The sequence below is a fragment of the Protopterus annectens genome, chromosome 12.part0, assembly GCF_019279795.1.
Source record: "Protopterus annectens isolate FY-2018-M chromosome 12.part0, PAN1.0, whole genome shotgun sequence".
Lineage (NCBI taxonomy): Eukaryota > Metazoa > Chordata > Ceratodontiformes > Protopteridae > Protopterus > Protopterus annectens.
In genome coordinates this window covers 743,261,840-743,282,731 of record NC_056746.1, presented here as the reverse complement: position 1 = coordinate 743,282,731, position 20,892 = coordinate 743,261,840, and the positions used below count along the sequence as shown (strand labels likewise).

At 38.9% G+C, this 20,892-nt stretch overlaps 1 protein-coding gene across 1 annotated transcript in view; it reads left to right on the top strand.

Moving 5' to 3' along the window:
* Positions 1-1,513: 1,513 nt before the first annotated feature.
* Positions 1,514-20,892, top strand: part of SBK1 (SH3 domain binding kinase 1) — an 854,789-nt gene continuing 835,410 nt past the window's right edge. Inside the window, exon 1 of the mRNA XM_044089810.1 lies at positions 1,514-2,523. Within this exon, the coding sequence (XP_043945745.1) occupies positions 2,465-2,523 (59 nt within the window). The 5' untranslated portion in view covers positions 1,514-2,464. The remainder of the gene's footprint in view (positions 2,524-20,892) is intronic.

Sequence of the window (20,892 nt, the reverse complement as noted above, 5' to 3'; positions counted from 1 at the left end):
TTCTTCAGTGCTTCAGGTTAGGTATAAGTGGAAGCAAGCTGGTTGCTACTGTTTTTAGAGGTAGAAGTTTAAGTGGATCACAGGACCTGACTGTCCTTAGGAGAGAGGATAGGAGTGACACATTAGATAATGGTCTTTTGTTATCAACCTTGCTTTGAGGTAAGCATGGACCTGGCTCTTGCTGCTCTTCAGGTGAGAAGTTCTACATCAGAGAATGGACCTTTTGTTTATGTATTTATTTTTTTATGTTTTGTTCCTCAACTTAAAGCTGTGGGACACAAAATTGTGACTGTGGGAGCTAAATGAGTCAGCTATGGCTCTATTGCCTGGCATATTTAAGTGAATAAAAACTGTGTAAATAAGTACATCATAACATCGGAGGAACAATTTTGGAGTGTTTTTTTTTTTTTTGCTTCAGTATCAGATAGTTTTTTTTTTTTTTTGAGGGTTTGTTAGTGATGTAAACTGACCAAGAAACAAATCTCCCTAGCTATTGCACTATATAGAGCCGTCTATACGTTCTGATCTCTTTCAGACACACCATTTCTGAAAAATGTATTCAGTTGAGTACATGTATGCCTTGTTCCACACCAACCTAGTCTATAGCATAAAGGAGACATTGTACTCATTTGTTATGCATTTTTCCCGATAGTGAATTTATTTATTAAGTTGTATATGGAGGCAGTGCAGTGATCCCAATGGACCACAGCATAAGTGAAGGATTTTCAGACACAAACCGTGTGAATGAAATCACAGTAAATTCAAGCAATACAACAAAAGGTATATAAAACACAGCAGGAATAATATCACAATAAAATCAGACAATACATATTTTTATATAACAAGGTAGACACGACATAAGAAGAATCGTGACCTGAGCAATGAGCAGCTATAATAAAAACACGAAGGAAAATATATATATACGTGGATATGTAAAAACACTGACCTTACGTGAAACCATTTTACCATGAAATTACATAGACATTTCTGTTTTTGTAGTCCAGACTCGAATTTTTGCCCCAGAATCCCACCTAAGGTTAACAAATACACACATCCAAATGTTTCCGTTTTCAGGTTTGAGAAATATACTCATTTTCAGCTTGTGTCTCTACATTCATGACAAAGCTGTTTTCAGAGAATTTCTAACAGATAGTTTTGTTTTCAGATCTATAGTGTAGGCTTATCTTTACACATTTCTTGATGTTCTGGGTGTGAACCACAGTGTTTCTGAGAGATGATCAAATACTCGTTTGAGCATACCGAGTATGTCCTGTTACACCCTTGTTATTTTAATGGTTGGGTTGTAGTTATATAAAACAATATGTCGAATTTTAATGTATTCAAACAAAGATTACATAGAATGAGCAACTATATACCCGATGGCACTGTGCCCCGCGCGTACGATCATATCTGAAGTAGCATATAAGACACACAAAGTAAAAAAAAAATCACTAAACAACTAGCTTTAGGACCCAGCGATACTTCCTTGTAAGAAGGAGGAGAGAGCCTGGAAGTGAAGGAGGCACTGACTGAAGGTACCGGACTCAGAGATAAAAAGAAAAATAACAATTCAAAAACAACAAAGGGACACACGGACGGGAAGACAAAGAAATATTTACATGAAGGAAGGGTCTGTGTGGAGAGGAAGGTATGATGCTGGTCATATTTTGATCCTTACCTTTAACAGCAGATGTCAAAGCAGATGGTCACATTGTGAGAGTTTGAAGGACCATCGCTCTTCTGTGCTGGGAAACAAGGACAGGTTGAACAATGGATACTAGGATGCCCTAGCAAGGCAACGTTACTGGCTTGAGCAGTACCATCACAGTGGGCAGTTTGCAGGCAGCACTGCTGAAGGGAGGTAATAAATGGCCAGAGCAGCAGTTAAAGACGCACTGTAAGTACAAGCAGGAAACAAAGGGTCAGGACAGGAGGGCACAGCACCGACAGGTAGAAGCAAAGAGATCGCATTATGGGCAGCATGCTAAGAAATCTTAAATAATATCAATATATATATAGACACTCAAGCACACTTATATATGTATGTACTATATATAGACACGCACACACGTATAGACGCAAACAGCTAAAACATAAACAAATAGAATTATAAATCTGCAACTGAAATGAATCGGGACTGACAGTCAAATACGGAAAAAAGACAGGTGCATGGGAGAAATAAAAGTTCGTTTAAAGTCTCCACTTAAAGAAAGTAAGTCGGATGGTCAGCTTGTACTTAAAATAAATTAGACGGCAATCAGTGAAGAGCTATTGGTGCCAGCTGCTGTGCTGGAGGTGACCAGACGAGAGGCAGTCAGCACTCGGTTGGGATAGTCGCGAAGGCAGTGCTGCTGAGAAACTGTACACAAGCCCTCGCTCGTGTTGTCACCCCTCCCTTTCCCCAGTGTGTACGACTACAAGGGAACAAGACACCGGAGCCAGCCATCAGCTTCCCGGGGCTCTAATGCAGAGCAATGCGAGCAGCAGGCATCACCAACCGGCGTTGCAGCATCAGCCGGGCAGGTGAGTACCTTCTAACAGCTTACAAACTTTTATAGCAATTTGCATCAATTTGCACGCATTTCCGTTTTTTGTATATTTGCTGGATATTTATTATTTGTTCATGTTTAAAAACACTTCCTTATAGACAGCGGATGGCACTCCCCTTTGAAAGGATGTCAAGGTAACAATGTGATGGGTAATAGCAGTGCCCGCAGCCTTGCGAGCCCTCTTGTTTTTAAACAAAGGGTAGTTCCCACAGGAACCCCCGAAGACTTTAGTGTGCCTGGAAGTGTAATATCAGTAGATCACCAGGGAAGCCAGCCCAAGGAATTGTTTTAATGTGCAGACCTGTAGGCAACTTACGTAAGGAAAGAACCACATCTGTATCCTTAACCTATCTTCCCCTGATGCTCGTTGAGGAAAGTAATAGTAGGCATACGCAGAGATGATTCATGGGGTTTCCTCTTCCACTTCCTCTTTTGTCTTGGGTGGTTATACTACAAGATTCGGTTGTTGTTTCAGCAAGCATTTAATAATATGAAAACTGTAAGGATTATAAATGCATGGATATTAAAGGATGCATTGTCTCTTCTCCTTTATCATTTGGTTGCCTGGAAAACCTTTGAAAACGTTTTTAAAAATGTAAACAGACTGTAGATTCTTTACCTAGTTTATGTCTCCCTGCTGTTTTACTTTGGAGTGTGTGTGGTTACACTGCTTGATTTTCTTAGAAAATACAGGGTATATATTTTAGTGAACTTAAAGTTTTAAAGCTTAGTCAAAAATAAATGCAGTCATTCGAGGCACTCCTTGAATTGGAGAACATCGATATCTGTGCCGTGACTAAGACCTGGTTCAAGACTCTAGAGAGCACCCGTGCACTACCAGGCTATAACTCATACCGCACTTTTCGGCCATCTAACCTGGACCAGAACACCAACGGCGGAGGTGTGTCCATATTCATTAAGGACATCCACACCCCCAGGCTAGTTGTGCAGCATAATGCATCCGAGGTTATCCAAGTGCAACTGACGCTGGGCAAAACTAAAATCCAAATTGTAACTTGCTACAGATGCCCCACCATGCTCTAGGATTCACACTCCTCTTTTCTTGATATACTGGCAAATGTTAGGGTTCAACCAAACACCCTAATAATGGGCGATTTCAACTACCCCACCATTAAGTGGGAAAACTACTCATGTAGCAACTCCTTCACGCAACGCTTTCTGGAATTCATAAATTCCAATGCCCTGGATCAACCTATCCACACCCCCACCAGGGGCAAAAATATCCTAGATCTAGTCATTACAACTTGAGTGACCGGTGTTCCACACCTGTCAACTCCTCGTTGGTCAGATCCGACCATAAGCGAATCACCCTAGATATCTGCATCCCGCCCCCACCCACCATTAAGGAAACCACTGTAAAAAATTTCTCCAAAGCCAACTTCATGCTTCTTAAGACAGAAGTGGCGAACTTCATGACACCCATGCAGATGGACAATGCAGTTACGACTGCTGAATCCTACACAAATGCACTCTATAAGCACTTATATGAGTGCATGGATTGTGCTATCCCAAACAGAACCAAGATGCTATCCTCTAAAAAAAGGAAGCCAATCTGGTGGTCCCCTGCCATAAACAAACTCTACAACAAAAGGAAGAAACTGTTGCAAAAGAGATTAAAATTACATGAGTGGAGGAGCTCCCTGGTCAGCCTCACTAAGAAGCTGAGATCCCTTATAAGATTCTCCAAAGCTAGCTAAGAAAACAAAATTGCCACTGATTCTAAGGGCAACCACAAAGCATTCTGTAACTATGTCAAGAATCTCAGTGGCAGCACCCAGATCTGCTCTGAGTTACAGCACAACAGCATGAAAATTACAGAACCAACTGATATTGCCAACATCCTGGCAGATAGGTTCAGTGCTAACTTTACCCCCCTCTCACCCCTAAAGGGCCCATATCTATACAGGAAGAATGCAGAGTCCCTGTAATCACAACTATGCAGCTAAAGGCTGCACTCTCTAAAGCCAAAAACACAGTATCCATGGGATCAGACAACATCCCAGGCTGCATTTTACACGAACTTCAGAATGAACTGGCTTCCCACCTAAGCACCATGTTCAATCATAGTCTCACATCAGGCTTTGTGCCCACTGAATGGCACACAGCAACAGTTATCCCACTCCACAAAGGGGGAGCCACCACTGATCCTGGGAACTATCGTCCTATTAGCCTGACGAGCCTGGTCTGCAAGGCCATGGAACGTATCATCATGGAACTCATAAACAAAGACATTGGTAACCTCCAAACTCTGGACCCCACCCAATTCGGGTTTGTGAAAGGCAGATCATGCCTTCTGAACCTGATCGACTTCTTTGAGGCAGTCACCAAAACCGTAGGTGAGGGTAAGATGGTTCACACAGCCTATCTTCACCTCGCCAAGGCTTTTGACACTATCCCCCATTCTGGAATTATAGCTAAACTCACTAAACTAGGTATAAATCCCTACGTCACAAGATGGGTTGCCAACTGGCTCACTGACAGAACCCACACTGTAAAAGTTTCAGACTCCAAATCTGACTTCAAACCAATGACAAGTGGAATACCACCAGGTTCAGTCCTGGGACCTTTCTTGTTTGGTATCTACTTCTCTGAAGTACAGGCTAACACAGAAGGCCTCTAACTAACGAAGTTCGCAGATGACTGCAAACTAGGAGCGATAGTCGAGTCCCCAAATGATGTGGACATCCTACAGAAGGGCCTCACTGAGACAGATGCCTGGTGTCAGAGGCATGGCCTCAAGCTCAGTGCCAAAAAGTGCATTGTCATCCCTTCTGGTAAAAACTTTGTACCCATGAATTACCACATAAACTGCAGTCTACTTAACACTGAATGTGTGATAAGAGACCTTGGGACCCAGGTGAACAGTAGTCTCTCCTTTGATAATCACTTCACCACAGTAGTCAGGAAGTCCTTCTATGTGGCACACCTCATCACAAAAAGGTTCTCATCCAGGAAAAAAGAGGTCATTGTTCCCCTCTACTCGGCACTTATTAGACCCATTATAGAGTACAATGCCCCTTTTGGAATGTACCTCACAATACATCTGCAGCAGCTGGAAAGGCCACAGAAGTACCTCACAAATAGGATTACTGGCCTTAAACATATGCCCTACACTGACCATCTCAAAAAACTCCAGCTTTACTCTGTAGCATATCGCCTACTCCGAGGAGATCTCTGCCTAACATAAAGCTATGTTAAACACAGAGCTGTTGGACATGCTACACCTAAAGAAATCTCTCTGAGCTATATGAACTAGGGACATAAACCTTGTCACCACAATAAACAGGACATGCTGGAGGGAATAGATTCCTGTTCCAGAGACTTCCTATACTCTGGAACAAGCTGCCCATCTATGTCAAGCAAAGTTCCTCATTAGCACTCTTCAAGAAAAATCTTGATGAGTGGATGGGAAATAGGAAATACACCCCGGGGATCACTTCTGTGGCTGTGCTCGACAGGGCCACAGGAAATTAACTTTCTTGGGTGGCGTAAGCCAGGGAACCTTGTTGGCTAGGCTTAGTTAGGCCCTTGGGCCGATAGCCTAGTACTTACCTATGAACCTAAGTTATCATGGTAAAGGAATTCTAGAGGTTATGCTACTGGTATTGTTATAGGAAAGCATTTTGGTAGTGTTGTGAGAAATGATCATACGGTACAATGTAAAGGAGGGAGTACAAATGCTAAAATGGACTGCTGGTACACATGGCTGGTACAAATGAGTGTGGGCATTAAAGTAAATATGGCAGTTTTAGGAACACTCAGATGAACAACTCCTACAAGGTATGTTGTCTCTTTTAGGCAGTACCCATTTCCAGCATCTGTTTTTATTCTGTTATTGAACTGGCATACTTAATTGCATGATGCGTTTTTCTAGCTGCTTAAGCTAGGGGAGTTGGCTAGTTTGGCCTTCGTCTCAGTTTGAAAGGGTTCTTATGTCTACATTCAGTCATGTGCTGTCAGGCTAAGGTGTTGGAAAGGTATTTACACCAAATGTTAAGTAGCACATCATCAAACATCATGTTTTTTTTTTCTGTTCACTTTAAAAAACATAACTAAACATAACCTCACTATTTCAGTCATAGCTTTTCCACTGGATACAGCCCGAGACATGGAGAATGTAATACTATTTCCTCTACACAATGGTGGCCCTGCCACTAAGCCTGGGAATCACAGAACTATTAGTCTCAACAGTATTGTGTATAAAGTAATGAAAAGTATTATTATGAAGATTATAAACAAAAATACTGGCAGCCTATAATACCATGACCCAAACCAGTCTGGGTTTGTGAAAGGTTGGTTTTGTATGCTAAATGAGTTGGAGTTTTCAGGAAGATGACTGAAGAACTGGATGATGACGGTAATCAACACAGCAGATGATGGCCATTCAGTGCACACTGAATAGCTGCATCTGATACTTTCTCACGTTTGGTGTTATTGACAAACTTACCAGCTTAGATATTAATCCCCGTATGTAATTTTCTGGACAGACAACTATCTCACAGATAGCTTGGGCTACACTTTCCTCTAAAATGCTTGTCACCAGTGGTGTACCACAGGGTTCTGTTTTATGCCCACTTCTTTTCAGCAAATACTTTGTTGATGTCAGTGGTCTTTGGGTAGCAAAGTTTGCTTACCACTGCAAACAGATTGCATTTAACTTTCCCTGTAATACCAATATCTTAAAAGATGGCCTAACCCACACTAATTCCTGATGTCATTGTCATGAGCTTAATCTGAGCATGTGCGTGCACACACACACACACACACACACACACACACACACACACAGACACACACACACACACACACACACGAATGCAGTGTTGTACTATTTGGGAAATACAACATTCATGGACAGTGAACTCTTCTTTAACCACCATGTGTCAACAATTGGTAGGAAGTCCTTTTTCCTGGCCCAAGTAATTACTAAAGGTATATTCTCCAAGTACAGTGAAACTATTGCCCTCCTGTACTCCCACTCCTAATAAGGCCAGTAGTAGACTATGTTACTCCCTTTGGTGTACACCTGTCTGAATGCATTACACAACTCAAGAAAGCATACAGATTTCTGACTTGGTCTCAGGCATGAGGTCCGTATGTAACATAAAGGACTTATTCACTCAGCCACTACAATCTGCCTTACACATAGACCTGTGCACCATCCTCTGCCTTACATACAAGATAATAAAAGACTCAGTCCTGTTAGACCTCTTATATATTCAGAAAGCATGGTACCATTCATACCCATTCTGAGGACATGAATCTACACCACTGTATAAACAGAACCTATTGACAGCATAAACATCTCTTGCAAAGGATACCTGTGGAATAAACCCACAGTGTATGTCAAACAAAAGTACTTCCCAACTCACTATGACTGGATGGGACTCAATATATTCACCTCTGGCTGTCCTCGTAAGCTGTTATACAGAGGGGAAATGAGCAAGAATTACACTGGCCTGTGAACCTATAAAAATCTACAAAATTTTCAGTGTAATACTCTGAATTGCCACCTCCCTGTCTTTGGTGAGACAGTTTCACCAGGTATCTGTACAGTGACAGTTGACAATACTGACCTAAGTCTTGGCCTCAGCATATTGTGGTCTACTTCTCATGGCCAGTGGTTTTCTTCCCATGTCTTGAGATGTGCGTGGTGGTTCCCACTGGGGAAGTTAGTGGTCATACACTCACCTACTCCCTTAGAAAACACAAGTGTCATTTCCACCCAGCTACTACTACCCCTCCATGTAAAATACCAGCATCATATTTTTTCTGTCAGTGCATAGTTTTGTCACACAGTAGTATACAATTCTTTTTTAAAGTGAATTTATTAACATCAGCACAAACAGAATATACCTGAAAGAAATAAAATGTAAAAAAAAAAACAAACAAAAAAACAAAAAACAAATGTATTCTGAGTCTAAAGACCGGAATTATAAATCGGTAGTTCTGGTTGCAGTATACCAAGGGTGGTTTCTCATCCTACTGTTCACAGATGTTATAAGAAAATTAAAAGCATTTGATGACAATTAGAGAATTTCCCTGCCATCATATGATTGTATGCATGCTCCTTTGTTTTCTGACATTGTGGTATACTGCTGAACTTGTTTTAGTAATATCTGTGTTTTCATGCACTTACAGTTACACACTGACAAACATAAACTCTCTCAGACACATAACAGGTACTTTGTTCTTATATTTGTATTTGTTTATACACACACACACCACCCTTATCTCTCTTCCACAACTTCTTGACTCTCCTCTAATCTTTTTTTGCCATTTGCTTTCTCTCAGACTGCCTACACTGATGCACATATAAAAGTAAAGATAACTCAGCATGCTGTTACTATTTTAAAATGTTTGGTCTGCTCTGTTGTCTGGCTCTGGCTTTGCTTTGATAATATGAGATTGGCTGTAACATTAACCATTGAATTAGTGGCTCCATAGCAACTGTGAGCTGTGTTATGACAATTCTTGTCATCCATGTCTGTTTTGTAAAACTGATAATTACAATACATAGTTTTAACTGAAAGCATTTGCATATGAACTCATTGATTCTAATTTTACAAATTTTCTAATGCAGCATGCATGATATATTACCTAATTTCTTCATTTACAAATGCAGTTTTACCTTGTGGCTCAGGCTTTGGGTAATAAGGGTCCAGCTGCACCAGCAAACCAACCCAGTTAATAAAAAATAAATAAAGTAACTAAAAATATATAACCTGTGCCCATTCTCCTTATGAAATATTAACAGTTTATTGCTTATACTTTGCAATTTCTTTAGAGTGTTTTACATGATTTTTGTTGGAATGTCTCTAAGGATATGCATACCACAGAGACAAACGTCAACTTAGGTGTATAATCTTATTTGAAAGTGATAGTTCTTTTGAAGTGTAGACTGGTTGAAAATTATTCCAAGTGATTTTCAGCCTGAACATCAATGCAGACTTCATATTACCTGCCAGCATCATTTCTAGAGATACTGGTTTCTCTTTAACTCAGGGAAAGGGAGTGAGTTTTATGTTGTTTGTATTGCTAGCCAAGCCTGCAGTCATGGCAAAAGTTGTTACTAAGACTGAAGTGGTGACTGCATCAACATTTAGATTCCTAAATTGTGCCAGACATTTTTAAGCAAAGAGCCACAACTTATCTTCATAATACTCCATTTGCCACCCATCTATTGCCTTTCAAGTTTGGATGGCCATGACTAATGCTTTTGTGGCCAAGATATAACAGAGCTGGTGATGGAGAGCTTCCCGTTCTGGTGTCTCTTTCTAGTTGCAGTAAGTGTGACAGGAAGCCACTACCACTTAAGAGAATTTTATTGCCAGGATCATGATGTAAAGGTTGTGTAACTTTGCTTGTTTCATTAGAAATAGTTTAGAAAGGTGTCTCTTTTCCATGTGAACACTCCATGTAGTCAGGCACCTTCTGAAACTTGAAGAATGTTTGAGGGTTAAAAACCAGTCTTCTAGACTTTCTGGTTAGGTAGGGTTCTAGGATTATTGATTCTTAACCTACCAGCCACAAAACCCTACTGAGCTGGAGAAACCAGCTTGACAATAACTTGCTCAAAACATTCACAACTACTGCAGGATAAATCATGACCTCTCCTCCAACAAGAAAAATAGTCTTGAGGTTTAAGAGCTTGGGCATGTCTTTATTAGCTTTGGGAGATGAATAATTACTCTTGTTCTTGTAGATATTGTCATTTTATCTGTGTGGAATTAGACAGAACACTAAAACTGGGAAAAGCCAAAAGACACAAACAAACAAACTAAAAGCAGTTATGTCATATGTAAGTGATGACTATCAAATGTGGTTTATAGTAAACAAACTGAAAACAATATTAGAAGAATAATTTCATTAATTGAGTATTCTAATACTTCTTCTTCTTTTTCTTCTTTCGGCTGCTCCCGTTAGGAGTCACCACAGTGGATCATCTGTTTCCATTTCTTCCTGTCCTCTGCATCTTGCTCTGTCACACCAGCCACCTGCATGTCCTCTCTTACCACATCCATAAACCTTATCTTAGGCCTTCCTCTTTTCCTGTTGTGTGGCAGCTTCATCCTTAGCATCTTTTTCCCAATATACTCTGCATCCCTCCTCAGCACATGTCCAAACCAATGTAATCTTGCCTCGCTGGCTTTGTCTTCAAACCTTCCAACCTGGGCTGACCCTCTAATATACTTATTCCTAATCCTGTCCATCCTTGTCACACCCAATGCAAATCATAACATCTTTAACTCTGCCACGTCCAGATCTGACTCCTGCCTTTTTGTCAATGCCACTGTCTCCAACCCATATAACATAGCTGGTCTCACTACCCTCTTGTAGACCTTCCCTTTCACTCTTACAGGTACTCGTCTGTCACAAATCACTCCTGACACTCTTCTCCACCCACTCCATCCTGCCTGTACTCTCTTCTTTACCTCTCTTCCACACTTACCATTACTCTGAACTGCTGATCCCAAGTATTTAAACTCATCCATCTTCACCACCTCTACTTTCTGCATCCTCACCATTCCTCTATCCTCCCTCTCATTCACACACATATATTCTGTCTTAGTCCTGCTGACCTTCATTCCTCTTCTCTTTAGAGCATATCTCCATCTCTCCAGGGTCTCCTCCACCTGTTCCCTACTCTCACTACAGATCACAATGTCATCTGCAAACATCATAGTCCAGAGGGACTCCTGTCTGATCTCGTCTGTCAACCTGTCCATCACCATTGCAAATAAGAAAGGGCTCAGAGCTGATCCTTGATGTAATCCCACCTCCACCTTAAACGCATCCGTCACTCCCACCGCAGACCTCACTGCTGTCACACTACTCTTGTACATATCCTGTACCACTCTTACATACTTCGCTGACATTCACAACTTCCTCATACAATACCACAACTCCTCTCTAGGCACCCTGTCATATGCTTTCTCTAAGTCCACAAAGACACAATGCAACTCCTTCTGACCTTCTCTGTACTTTTCCATCAACACTCTCAGAGCAAACATTGCAACTGTAGTGCTCTTTCCTGGCATGAAACCATACTGCTGATCACTAATCATTACCTCCCTTCTTAACCTAGCTTCCACTACTCTTTCCCATAACTTTATGCTGTGACTGATCAGTTTAATCCCTCTGTAGTTACTACAGCTCTGCACATCACCCTTATTCTTAAAAATCGGTACCAAAACACTTTTTCTCCATTTCTCAGGCATCCTCCCACTTTTCAAAATTTCCTTAAACAATCTGGTTAAAAACTCCACTGCCCTTTCATCTAATCACCTCCATGCTTCCACAGGTATGTCATCAGAACCAACAGCCTTTTCATTCTTCATCCTCTTCATAGCTGTCCTTACTTCCTGCTTGCTAATCCATTACACTTCCTGATTCACTATCATCACATCTTCTAACCTTCTCTCCTTCTCATTCTCTTCATTCATCAACCCCTCAAAGTGCTCTTTCCATCTGCTCAACACACTCTCCTCACTTATGAGTATGTTTCCCTCATTATCCTTTATCACCCTTACCTGCTGCACATCTTTACTAGCTCGGTCCCTCTGTCTAGCCAGTCAGTACAGGTTCTTTTCTCCCTCCTTAGTGTCCAGGATTTCATACAAGTCTTCATACGCCTTATCCTTAGCCTTCACCACCTCTCTATTTGCCATGTACCACATCTCCTTATACTCCTGTCTATTTTCTTCATCTCTCTGACAATCCCACTTCTTCTTCGCCAACTCCTTTCTCTTTATACTCTTCTGTAATTCCTCATTCCACCACCAGGTCTCCTTGTCCTACTTCCTCTTTCCAGATGTCACACCAAGCACCTTTCTACTTAGTTTCATCTTATATTCTCTGCTTTTGGTTTTATATTGTTTAGTAAAACCAAAGTAAGTGGGGGGCTATGCTCCCCACACCCCCCAGTGTATGTGTGTGTGTGTGGGGGGCTGTGCCCCCCCCACCCTGTCCATTTTATAGAGGTTTAACTGTGTTTACAGACACAGGTCTTTTGGCATCTGCCGACAGCTTTTTATGTTGGCATTACATAATATGGGTGGGTGTGGTTACAATACATAATCCACGGTAAGGGGTGTTCCCATTCACATTTGACTATTTCCTGTATGCAATTGTACGGGGATAAAAAAAAATTTAAATTAAAAATTTGGGAGGGTGGCCTAATGGTTAAGGTGTTTGCCTTGCGAACACAAGGTGCAGGGTTTGATTCTCACAAGGGATAATTTTCTAGGCTTAAAATGACTCACAAGGGCAGTTAGCTTAGTACTAATCTATGAACCTATGAGCTATATATACTAACTCCAGGGTCACACTTCAGTGTAGAAAATTACATTAATTTGACTTGCCTTACAGTGCTGTAGACACTGCCAGTACTAATTGTCAGTCAAATGAACTGTCAGTGTGTGTGTGTGTGTGTGTGTGTGTGTGTGTGTATATATATATGTATATATATATATATATATATATATATAATTAAAGAATAATGATCTTATAGTCTGGTTAAACTGTATGAAAGGCTCTACTCTCCTAAACTAATTTTACAAAGTGTAAATTTAAATTGGCTACTAACATGGTGAAAAGATTTTCTAGCCACTGTTGTAACATGATGGTCAAAGGCATGTTAATGATTTACCCATGATCATGGTCTCTCACGACACTTTCATTTTAAAGTGGGGTGTTGTTTACAAAATAAGATGAATGAACAGATTGTTTGCCAAATGCAGTGTTACTGCACTTTTTTAGCATTTAGTTTTGACCAATTTTTTTAGCACAAGTTGTTGACATGTATGAGTTCCAGTAAGATCTTTTGCATATCACAGCAGAACTTGAGGATGACAGCAAGGATGACAGCAAGTTTGCAGTCACCTGCAAATCTGGTTAGCTAGAGATCTTCATTTGTAATTTGTAGATTAATGAAGTAGATGCTGAATAGCTTGGGTCATTATGGAACTCTGAGGAACACCACTGGTCACTGAGGATGCACCTTACATCCTTACTACATGGGTTCTATCCCTAAGCCAGTTTGCTATCCACCTAACTACAGAGGGATCAATTTGGAGCTCTTTCAGTTTATGTATTATATAAAATTGTTATACATTATCAAAAGCTATGTCAAGGTATGCTGTATGAACAGCATCACCACTGTCCACGGCTAGTGTTACTCTCTCTAAGAAGTGGACCAGATTCATTAGCCAAGATCTACAAAGCTGTACTGCTGGGGGTGAAGCCTTATATGATTTTTGATATCTTAGTTAATTATGTCAGTTGTGATATGCCCGATTGGCTTTTCAGATGAGACTAGTTAAGCTAATGTGTTTGTAGTTTCTGTGGTCAGTGGTAGGATTACCTGTATGTAGTGGCATCACAAGAGCTGGGTGGTGTACTTCAGGGCCAAGACTAGTGAGTAAACTCAGGTTGAATAACTGTAGGAGTGGGTTCACTAGAGCAAGTTTTGAACAGTTTATTAAGCAACTGGGTATATTGTCAGGTTCCATGGATGATGTATTTTTCACTTTGGAGAGTACCTTTAGCGACTGTTCTTTGGTTATGGGGTGGGTGAAATTCTTTGGGATAAGTGGGTTTTATACAATTATTTTGGGATGAAATTTGCACTGAATATTTTTAACTAGTATGTTGGCAATATCTACTGGGCATAGGCTGATAACAGGGAAGGGGCCTCTTCTCTAGGCTGTCCTCAAGTTCATAGCTTCCAATAAGTTGAGAGTCATTCATTGTCTACTCCCAGAATATCAGTCCTTTAGTGTGCAGTAATAGTGTGGAGAACAGGGGTTTGTATAACCCCCAGAAGGAAGATCCCATTATATGCACTAAATCATCCTCCTACCTGTATTTACCTGTTGTATGATACCATGAGTCATTATCCCATCATCACAAGCCTTTGGGCATTTTCCCTCAAATAACTTCTTATAGTAACTCAGGTACTTCCTGAGTTGGGGGGCCATGATAGTTTTTCAGCAACTAACTGTTTGGGGGGGGGGTGATACAGTACATTGCATTTCATTGTATATATGTTTTATCAGTCATTTTTTTCCTGACACAATTAGTCTTGTGGTTAGATGATTGTGGACATGATTTTTCAAAGTGATGAATATCAAATGTAAGTGGCATTGAGTATTAATGCCAGCATTTTGGTGTGTGTGTGTGTGTGTGTGTGTGTGTGTGTGTGTGTGTGTGTGTGTGTGTGTGTTTGAGAGTTGCAGGTTAGGGTTAGGGTAGTGGCAAGGGAAGGGGATGGATGTGTTTGAAGTGTGTGTGTGTGTGTGTGTTTGTGCAAGTATTTTTGGATTAGGGTTAGAGTAATTGCTAGTTAAGGGGACAGATATGTGTGTGTATGTGTGTGTGAGTGTGTGTGTGTGTGTGTGTGTGTGTGTGTGTGTGTGTGTGTGTGTGTGTGTGTGGGCGTGTGTGAGAGTATTTTCTTTTGTCTTGTTTAGAGGTTCTGTTAGGGAAAGGGTGTTTAGTACACTAATTCAAGAGGTATGATTAGAGCGGAGCCCACTGTGCATCCTTACACATGTTTAGAAATCCCTTTTTCATACTCCAAACCCTATTTTTTGGTGTCTAAAATGACCAGAGATGTATAACCACTTTACAGAAGTCTAATTATAAAATACTCAACTTGGCTTCCCTGTGTCCTGGATCACTACATATTCATTTGAGTATAACTTGCTAAACTCTGCCAATACTTGACATCAAAATACCACTTTCATGGGGCATGGATATGCTGAGGCTTTCAAAATCAAGAATAACACACACACATGTAGATATATAAATATATATGTGTATATATATATATATATATATATATATCTTTGTGTGTGTATAAATATATGTGTGTGTGTGTAGATAAGATAGATATACCAGTTTTTAAGTAATCAAAATATTGTTACAATGAATCATAATTCTTCAAAAATGTACATTGAACTCACCTTTCATCAAATCAGTATTTCAGTGAACAATTAACCAATAAAAAAAGGTAATCAGTTTGATTTCCTGATAAGTTAACCCCAAAAGGGAAAAAAAAAAAACACTAACTTGTCTGTGTAGTGATATTGTTTGGGAAAGGATGTTTAGTACTCTAATATGTGGGGTTGGGATAGGGACCAGGTGTAGGCATACGGTTTGAAAGTTTCAAGCATGAGTTTTGAATCCAACATTTATAGGAAGCCAACTTTTTCAAATTCATTGTTATATTTTGATAGTTGGCACCTTATGTTTCAGAAGAAAGCAGTGATTAAAGGCCCAATGGTAAGAATGGCACTGATGAAACAGGGGGAATTTTTCTAGATGAATGTGGTAAATTAAAAAAAGATGTTTGAAGTACGGGTCTAGCCATTTAGTTTTACCAAAGTAATTTTCAATGAAGTTAAATTTAAACATCAACAAGAGATATTTTATTCCCTTGTTAGGTAAGGGCCACCTTGATCTTCAAAAGGATTTCCAACAAACTGGTACATCTAGATGTAACAAGACCTGGATTCTTGCATACAATCTTGATTTTTCTGCCATTAGATCTGTGGTGGCTAAAAATTAGAACAGGTTAATGAGGAGCAGTTTCAGACCCTGGGTTCTTCCCTCAAGTCTGTGTATAAAAGGATAACTTTAATTCCTTAATAGAAAAAGTTCCAGGGGTGACCCATGAATCTCCTGGCATGAGAAAATGTGGGCATTGTAAGCACTGCAGTCACATTTTGGAAGGGTCTTCTTTCTACATTCAAGGGTAGGTAAAAGTCAGGCAAGGATACCGATGTTGAAGTGTGGGTGTGGTTTATGTGTCACAGTGCCAAAATTGCCCCAATTTGTATATTGGGAAGACCGGGAAAGTGTTGAAAGTAAGGATTTACCAACATTTACATGATGTCAGTAGCATGGACGAGCATAATGCTCTTTACAAACATATCAAGGTAATTAGTGAACATAGTTTCAAATTTTATATAGTTCACAATATGTTTTTTGATGAGAGGGGAGGTCCTTGGAAGGATGGTTTCTATTGCCAGTTTTTTCCAGTTAAAAGCAGTATTTTACAAACATTTCTCAAATTATTCACCATATTACATTTTTTCTTATTAATTCTTAGGCGTGATTACACTTCCATTTTTGGTATCATGATTAGATAGATAATATATTCAAAGAACAAGTATAAATGGGTTGAGTTTAGCAAAGTAACAATAATGGTTTTTAATATGGTTTGATTTGTAGTTGTGACATAAGTTTTAACATTAACTTTTTTCTTGTCTATGACATGCTTTGTTCAGCTTGTGTATGTGTATATATATACATATATATATATATATATATATATATATATATATATATATATATATATATGGAATCACTGCGGAATAGCGAAATTCCACAATCCTGAGACTCTGAATCCCGAGGACCAGAATCTCGAAACTTAAAAAAAAAAAAAAAAAAAGTAAAACATACAACAAACTATTCTAACGTGTATTCAGGGAGTCAAGCCCCCCTGCACCCCCATACCCCCCTGCAACTTAAATATACCAACTCCGAGATAGCATTACAGTGGAGTGAATGGCAAAGTTCACGTTCTGCACTGTACATCAGTCCCCATTCAGTATGTTTGAGATTCCACAATCTCAAGATTCTGGTTCTCAGGATTCAGAATTTCGGGATTGTGGAATTTCGGTATTCCATAGTGATCCTATCTATATACATATATATATATATATATATATATATATATATATATATATATATATATATATATATATACACATACATACACACATACACACACACTCACACACACACACACACACACACACACACACACACACACACACACACACACACACACACACACACACACACACACATATATTTTTTAAACCATTTTCAATGATTAACAATGATTTATTTTAAAATACAGTGGTTTAATATTTCATATATGCAGGCATATATGCATTTTTGGTGTTTTAAGATGTTCATTGGTGGTGTGATTGATTTTGTATTTGGTAGTCAATTATGTAACTTAGAATTTGGACCAATGATTTTTTGAAATTTATCCGAGTGGGAAGGGTTACTTTGTCATATAAGGTTTGGGATTTATGTCATTTTCTTACTCTAAAGTCCAAACTAATAGGACTGAAGTGCTTAATGTTTATTTAATAAAGACAGAGGGATGTGTTTCCAATTTTTATCAACCTTTAAATTTATTATTTTCCTCAGCAAAGAATGCTCAGAATTTCCAATATTAATTGCTTGCATCCGCAAGTTCATCTCCATGTAAAAGTAGGCATCAATGAATCTTTGTAAATTTTACTCAGAACAGAATGTACAGCTGTCTTTGGCTGCAGACTTTTTGACTCCCACAGGACATTTGCTAATGGGAAAAAAAAAAACAAGCTAATACCTTTTGCAGATTTAAGAAACTTGGCATTTATATCTTTCAACATTTTGTCTTACTTTATAAGCCTCCTTGTTTACAAAGAAACAAATGTTTGTAGCTTAAGCCAAGGTCATTAATCTAGACAGCCACCATTGTAAAAAATAAGAGAAAATATATTAATTCTTTATATAGCATAATCAGTGCACTTGTACACCCTACCCCCACCCACAGCAGCTCAAGATAATAGCATATTAACATTAAACTTGCTTTTGTCCAGTGGTTCTTCTCTTGTTATACTGAAAAGTTTATATTTCTTACAACTAAAAACTTGCTTGTTTACTTTAATATCTTTGAAACAATCAACAGTCACTGAAGAGACACCTCCCACATTTTAAATACCCCTGACTGCACACTACACATAATGTTTTATACAAATACTTATAAAAACATACATTGTTTTAATTATAGTTATTTTTTTCTTTTAGTGTCCTTGTAAACATTAATTACATAAAATAGGGTATATGCTTTATAGTTCACTCAGAGGTTTAACAAAGTCAACTAAAGTGCAGCCTTTCTTTCAGGTTCTCTAAATTTCTCCTTTGCTGGCATCAGGCAGTGTATTTTCTAGATAGTATCTGAATTCTGCTCAAGCTAACAATGTTACTTTCTCTTATTGTTCAGTTTCCTTACAAAGCCATAATTCACAAAAGTTATTGATGCTTTATAGTCTCCCATTTATTCACGGTTGTTGGTCTTCTTCCTGTTCATTTCCAACCTCCCAATACCAGACTCTGGTTTGAGTCCAAGGTGCTCCTCGATCTTATGGTTAATTCCTGTACTTTTTTCTGTCTCACAAACATTTTCCTCTAGAACATTGGACAAGGTTGCACTGGCAAAATCTATGTATGAGCTTTATTGTCAGAAGAATGAGAATCAGAATCCCCTTCTGATTGCTGACTCATTTTGGTTGGACAAACTTTTTTTATTTTCTCCTTAGCTTGTTCTGCATCAAAAAATATATTTGATCTTCCAAGAAAAATACTCTAAAGACAGTTGAATACAGCAACTTGAATCTCTACTGCATGGTATACAGTGAATAAGCATTTTCCACAAGTATTCTGCTTTCTCCAAATGTTAATATTTTTTCCTTCTGCCAGTGTTTTGTCAGGATCAACTCTTTCTGTTGGTATGGTTGCATCTTTCCTAATATAAGTTACTTTCTCATGGCCTGTTTGGAGCATACACTCAATGTGTCTTTTCAATTAACAAATCCTGCTGTGGAATACCAGACCAGTTACTTATATGTGCTTTCATAAAATTAATATAGTCTGTTTCTTCCAGTTTCTGTAGTATAACAGAAAATCTCAGGTTGTCTGCTCTGTTTTCTAGCTCTAAATTTTTTTTGAAACAGCTCCTCTTGAGGAGTCTCATACTTAGCCAGCATTTTCTTCATTTCAGACTCTGATTTTTGCAGTTTTATCAGTTCATCTGAATAGCTAGATTGCTTCTTTTGTTTTTTTCCTGCCTACTGTTATTTTATTATATATAGTCTTTCCATTTTTCATTTATTTTAATCATTTCTAAGTACATTTTTAAGTAAATAAAAAAAATAAAAAAATAAAAATTTGGTTTATTTTTCCCTCTAAATTACTGGAAACCATCTCTTGTACCAAAGCTGAAACTTGTACTCCTTTTTGCTGAACAGCTACAGGATTCTTCCTAGCCAGTGTTTTCTCTTCACCTTTTTTGTTTGATTTTCTTTCAGGCTCTCTAAATATCTTCTTTGCTGGCATCCAGGCTGTGTACTTATTAGACATAACTGAATTTTACTCAAGCTGACAATATCACTGGCTCTTCTTTTTCAGTTTCTTTTTTCTCACTGGACGAGGTGAAACAGTGTGCAGCCATCTGGAAAGTAAATGAAGGGCATACTTAATGTCTGCTGTAGAGGAGACAGATCTAGTCAGCCCACCAACTGACCCTGAGGTTCAAAGGTCAGATTCTGGACACTCAGTATTATAACTTATTGTAGATAATGTGATGTTTCTTTCATTAGTTTTTCCTCCTCCTGTTTTGGCCATTTCAGCTCCTGACAGTATGGACATTTATTTCCAATCCGGTGTTGTAGCTTGTCTAACAGTTATGGTAATTGGTGTTCCTACCAGTAACAGTCTTTTTCTCATTAAATCTCCCTTACCAGTGCTTCCAGTTATGGAAAACCCTTTGAGGCACAACTGTTGCTTCTTAAATGTGAATATCCCAGCCATTGCTTCTGAACACTTAAAATCACAGTGGCCCTATGGAAAATGAGGAGGAGAAAGGATATCCTTCCCAATGCATCTATAGATCTGCAGAATAAAGAAAAGAAGTGTCACATATAAAAGAATAAGTTGCGTATCTATTGCATTATAAAAGTTTTATTTCAACAGCTTGCAGTTTATTGACCTCCCAAGTCACGGTGAATACTTTGAAGAAAAACTTGGTGGTAGTTTTGTTTTGTCATGTTGCTCCGTCCGTCCACACTGCTGACCAACTTTGGGCAATGTAGCTACCATTTTTTATTCAGCATTGGTATGTGCCTATTCTTATGTATGAAGAACAATTAGTAATGCTGTGACTTGTTTGCAAAGCATTATTACATTTCCTAGCCCAAAACAGGTGGGAGCATGCAGTGATTTCAAATGTTGTTTGTCAGTTGACAACAGTGCAAAAGAAAGGTCACTGAAAGTCACTTTCAACTAATGATAAATGTTGCTCTTTCTCCACAATTGTGTGACTATGGAAATGGTATTCATAAGTAAAAGGGAGAAGTCTCCCCCCAAGATAGAGGGTAGAGTGGGACTTGCATTCCTGCAAAAAAATCTTAATTTTTTTTGTTTATTGAAAGTGGCTTTCATTTATTTTTTTATGTGTTGCCCATTGGACAAAAAG